Genomic DNA, 5,757 nt, shown 5'->3' on the forward strand with positions numbered 1-5,757 from the left:
GATGGATGGATGGATGGATGGATATATGTCCTGAATTTCCTCGCCGTTTGACGATAAAGGCTGTTTCTATTCTATTCTGTTCTTATTTAATCTGAAAACTGCTCAGTTTCTCCTTTTTTGTCTCAGTCATCCCAGATTCTCCACAGCCACTGGAAAYGAAACAACCAAGTCCTAAAAAGGAGGTGGAGGCTGCTCATCATTCACATGTACATTATTTTATGTTATATGTAGTTAGTTGCTGCAGAAATAAACGATTTGCAAAAATTTTTAGCTCTTGTCACATTTTGATATTTTTCTTGTGTTCAGGTTCATTCTGAAGGCAAAATAAGGAAGAGGAGACGAGTCCTGAAGTCACGCACCTTTCTGGATGATGAAGGATGTATCGGTAAGAAAAAGACTGAAAACTTTATTCTGCTTCATGTTCTTAGTCTGATTCTGCCTTTTTTTTAAGTTTTTTAACCTGGTGTTTCTTGATAAAACTGCAAAAATAAAAAGTATCCTTTAAGGTTTATTGATGCAGTTATTTTCACGAGTTCACAACTTTTCTTGTTTTTCCTCAGTGACAGAAAAAGGCTACGAGAGTGAATCTTACTCTGAGGCGGAGGACGACGTCCCGCCCAACAAACAAGCTCCCAGAGAAAACGTTAAGGCAAAACTTCCCTCGAGCAGCAAAGAGAACGAGAAAAAAAGTCAGAAGAAATCTTCAGCGAGCTCACAGAAAGGAACGAAACAAGCTTCTATTATGGGGTTTTTTCAGAAGAAATGACAAAAAAAAACAGCTCTGTAGTTGTTTTTCTGTGATATCCGTGGTTTTTATTTTTTATTTTTTACAACAGACTCAAACATGAACAGATGACTGAAAGATAAAAGGACCTCAACAGTTCAGATYGACACATTTTATTTTTTCACTTTTGTACATCTATCAGCTGTAAACTTGTGATATTCAATAAAAAGATTAAATGAGCTGTATATTCTTTACTTTAAAATGAACACATGGCGGTTAGCAGGATTACTTTGTATTTACTCTTCTAAAATATAACAAAAGTAATAAGTCAAGCAGAAAATGTGCATTTTCAATATAATTTACAGCTCTCAATATTTTGTGCTTTTTAACCAATCATTGCTTTTGAAATTTAGAGAGTAGGCAATTTTCAACAAAATAATCTTGCATCTGCTTACACACTATAGTTTCTATAATTTTGCCCAAAACAGGTAGTGTACTGATTGGCCTACTATAGGGTCCATTGAACAGAATATTTTTATTCTTCGGAATAGGGATTATTTTAGACTTTTTCCATTGTGAAGGAAAAGATCCATTCAGCAAACATTTATTAAAAATATGGCAAAGAGGACGTGACAACCTTCGCAGATAACTTCAAGAGTCTACAATCGATATTGTCTACACCTGCTGACATATCATCCTCTAAAGTATGCTGATGTAGATCACATGGACATTATATAAACTAATCATTTTCAGCCTCAGTAATTATTTTTTTGATACAGGCTTTGGACTAATTTAACAATATAAGGGATTCAATTTTTTTAAAACAGTTTTTACCTCCAATTTTGCTAATTTTAGCTTCAATACAGTTTTGCTTAATTTTCTTGAAGCTTTATTTGCTTTCTGCTGTTCTTTGTGATACATTTAGCAAAATTGCTCAATTTTACAGTTTTGCAACTTGTWGCTAGTTTTGCTACTCTTTGTTTTTTGCTATCCAAGATTTTACTAAAACCTTTAAAAAAATGTTGCTGTGATTCTAATTTTAGCTTTTAGCCATAGTTTGTTCAGTTTAGTTGCTCATTTTAGCTTCTGTGTTATGATTTTAACAAATCTTATATTAATAATGTTCAGCACCACACATTCACACTGCAATTTTTAAAGAAAATACACTTTCTGAATGTATTTTACATCGCAATTAACCTTTTCACTGTTACCATTTTATATATTGGATCATTTCTAAAGATTTTAACTCTTAGTTGAACGATTCMTTCTGCTGTACCCTGTATTCCTATTGGATCTTCAGTTGGGCGACACAGAATGCGCAAACGCTGCAAAACAACAGAGAGAAACAAGTGATTTTACAGAAAACATCAAAGCTAACACAAGCTTTACTTCATAAATTTAACTAGGGAAGGGAATACATCCTTTAAAATGCAACATTAAATGACTGGAACATGAAAACGTCTGCACACAACACTATAAAGAATATGTGTTTTGTGTTTAGTTTTTTTTTTTTATCTTGTCCTTCACCTGACTCTTCAGATACCAACCTGTCTGAAGGTTCCAGATGTGAAGCACAGCTGTCCAGATGCCCACAGCGGCACCAGGAGGATGGAGGACAGAGTCATGGTCCATCCCAGACCATGGGCCCAGTCAGGGTAAACATACTCATCAATCTTCAGGTGTTTGTMATCAACCAGGTGTAAGATGAAGGAAATCTGAAAAGGTTTTAACACTGAGTGCTGATTCTGCTGGAAATGATGGGATTTAACCAATAAAACTGGAAAACAAGTCATAAAATTCAGATTTCTTTATGTTTTCAGCCTCACCAGTGACAGAGGAGGAATAAYGTACTTCCAGCACAGCTTAAAGAAAACAGAGGGCTTCTGTCCTGTCATGTCCTCGATTATGTTCAAAAGACGATCAGCTCCTGTTCAGGAGTCAGATAATTATGGTTTTAAATAAAATTAAGTTTGAATCAYGTTCCAAGATGGTGGAATTTAAGTTTGTTCGTTTAGATAACAGCTCAAATACACATAAAAACGCTGATCAGTAAATGAGCTTTACTTACCAAAAGTCCAGGCTACAGCCAGGCAGAGACATACCGTCATAAAATCCTGACATGCTCTGGTGCAGCCGTAGTAATCTATGAGTTGGAAAATGTAAATTCCTCCCTGAAGCAGAGAGAAATAAAATCTTTTTATTTTAAATTCAATCTTAATATAAAATAAAAGTTATAGTTTACTCTGTAACTTGTTTTGAATTCTGAACTTTCCCACTTTCCATCAAGGAATTCCCACTAGAGGGACATTTCAGTTTAAATATACAACTTGTAAGTGGGAAATTCCCACTTACCAGCGAAAATGCACAAGTAGGGGTCTCTGCAGTACATGTTGTCTTGTGGGCGGAGTTTACCCTAATTGGTCGGATTGACATGCATGTCTTGTGGGGCAACTTAAAAGAGGAAGTAATGCTGGTAAAAATATGATTTATTGACTTTCAAGGTACAGTTTCAAACAGAACAATGACCCAAATAAAAATTGTTGTGAAAATGTAAACATAATTTCTCCTAAAATTTCATGCAGCAAGCTTCTTCCTGTCTCAAATTATGACTAATATTCATATTCATATTGATTTATAGCTATCTTTTTACAGGCCAGTTAGGGATGTTTTGACCGAGCCAAATTGTTACTCGTCCCTCCATGTGTACTGAGTTTAAATTTCGTGCAGCTAGCACCTTCCGTTCTCAAGTTATGACTAAAATTAATCTTAAAATGTTACTTCCTGCCCGACTAGACCAAGCTACTACACGAGTAGGGCCGTCTCCGCCCACATCAAGACTTCTGCCAATCACAAGTAGGGCCGTCTCCGCCCACATCAAGACTTCCACCAATCACAAGTAGGGCCGTCTCCGCCCACATCAAGACTTCCACCAATCACAAGTAGGGCCGTCTCCGCCCACATCAAGACTTCCGCCAATCACAAGTAGGGCCGTCTCCGCCCACAGGACAACATGTTCTGCAGAGACCCCATTCTCAAAATGCAGGGAAATGGAGATTTTACACAAYAAATCTCACCAGCTGCTGGCTACTTTTGAAACCTGTGCAGCTCCACCTAGTGGTGGGATGCCATCTTTTTGTAGTAAAATAATCAACATGCGGACCACGTAGAATTCTGTGGCGGGACACATTTGGCCCACAGGCCTTGAGTTTGACACATGTAACTTGGGGGATTCAAAGATTTTCCCAGAACAGCTGGGTCTGCTACCTCTGTGAGTAAATGCAGGAGGAAGAAGGATGAACAGATGAAGAGGACAAACATCTCCCGCCTCTTCGGAGCTCGAAACAGTTTGGGGAACAGGTCGCAGACTGAAGTGATGATAYTTTCTACAGACACAAACTTGAGACAAGAAAACAAAACATATGAGTTGAGCATCTTTAAGTAAAGAAGCGCTCATGAATCTGTCTTACATGTGTGTCAACGGTGAGCAGAATCAGCATCAGGAAGAAGGAGGCGGTCCAGAACTGTGGTAACGGCATCATGGCTGTGGCCTGAGGATAGGTGACGAAGGCCAAACCTGGACCTGATTAGAAACAAGCATGGGTAAACGTATTTKTAAAACTGACCCAATCATAGCCTTTTTTTACTTTTTGTTTAAGGTAAGTTGTCAAAAACCCACCAGATTCAGCCACATTGTCCACAGAAACACCTTGTTTCTGAGCCATGAAGCCCAGGACAGAGAAGACGACAAATCCAGCAACAAAACTGGTTCCACTGTTCAGCAGGCAGAGCCAGAAGCAGTCCCCGAGGGCCAAAGTGATGAATGAAGGACTGCTGCTCCTCCACGCATAGAGACATTTGGTCGTTCATCTAACATACTTGGAACAGTTGTTGTAGCTTCCCAGAATACTCAGAGTTCCTACAACTAAACTGTAGGACAAGTATATTTGAGACCTTTCCAGATGATTTGATGCCTTTCCAAATGCTAAAGTACATCATCCAGCTAAGCAGAAGACACAAGGCCAGCTCCCACCTGATGCTGCCCAGCTCCTCAACACCTGCAGACATGTTCAGCACCCGCCGTCCGAAGAGAAACATTCAGCAGGACAAAGATGTAGGGCTGCATTTGAAGAGTTTCATTTTGATTTTTGTGTGAAAGAAAACTCTTTGATCAAAACTTATATAGGGTTACAAWTTTGACCTTATCTAAAACTATACTTTATCTGTGCTACAATATTTAGTGTTTTGTGATCTCTAATTAAACAAGGAAACTGGACTCACTTCCAGAACTCAGTCGCAGCTGAGGTGGTGTTGGTGTCAGTGACAGTAASATTAGATGAATTCAAAGACAGAAGACTGAGACAGTTAACTGTGTTGGGAGAAAAAGGAAAAGGAAAAAAAAAATGTTTTTGTGCACAAAATGATACATATTGTTCAGATTTGGTGTAAAACTCGATCCTGCCTGTGTTCCAGGGGTTGTCACAGCTGGTCCAGGGGAGTTGCGATTTGAATGAGAAAATCAAATAGAAGAGAGCCCAGACCTGGACTAAAATGTAGCAGAAGTCATAAAGTTTCATCATGAATAAACCATATCCGATTCCTGAAATAAACAAGACCGTCACGATTTAAACACCTGCCACCGGGAGAGACTGTCAACATACAAACAGTTTGAGCTTTGATTTTATATTTCAGCAGCAGATGAGCTTTACTTTTTGCCAGCGGGCACAGTTTGTTCCAGCAAGTGATGAAACCTTCCTGGGTGTACTGACCCATCGACGTCTCCATTAGGAAGAGAGGAATACCAAACACCACAGCAAACAGTGTATGGAACCAGAAAGGCACATGTGAGAATAAAGAGCATAACATAACACAACACAACACAACACAACAACACAACAACACAACACAACAACACAACACAACACAACACAACACAACACGGCACGACACGACACGACACGACATGACATAACATGTAACGTAACATATAACATAACATATAACATATAACATATAACATATAACATATAACATAT

The 5,757-nt window shown here is 38.5% G+C and overlaps 1 protein-coding gene and 1 pseudogene across 1 annotated transcript in view; one reads left to right on the forward strand and one right to left on the reverse strand.

Moving 5' to 3' along the window:
• Positions 1 to 969, forward strand: part of pold3 (polymerase (DNA-directed), delta 3, accessory subunit) — a 4,586-nt gene extending 3,617 nt beyond the window's left edge. Inside the window, exons 10-12 of the mRNA XM_014016127.1 lie at positions 127 to 206; positions 307 to 385; positions 561 to 969. Coding sequence (XP_013871581.1) covers positions 127 to 206; positions 307 to 385; positions 561 to 766 — 365 coding nt within the window. The 3' untranslated portion in view covers positions 767 to 969. The remainder of the gene's footprint in view (positions 1 to 126; positions 207 to 306; positions 386 to 560) is intronic.
• An 893-nt stretch (positions 970 to 1,862) lies between these two features.
• On the reverse strand, positions 1,863 to 5,582 carry LOC106522887 (sodium- and chloride-dependent GABA transporter 2-like; annotated as a pseudogene).
• Between the last annotated feature and the right edge of the window lie 175 nt (positions 5,583 to 5,757).

This window comes from Austrofundulus limnaeus, unplaced genomic scaffold, assembly GCF_001266775.1.
Source record: "Austrofundulus limnaeus strain Quisiro unplaced genomic scaffold, Austrofundulus_limnaeus-1.0 Scaffold139, whole genome shotgun sequence".
NCBI classification, from domain to species: Eukaryota; Metazoa; Chordata; class Actinopteri; order Cyprinodontiformes; family Rivulidae; genus Austrofundulus; species Austrofundulus limnaeus.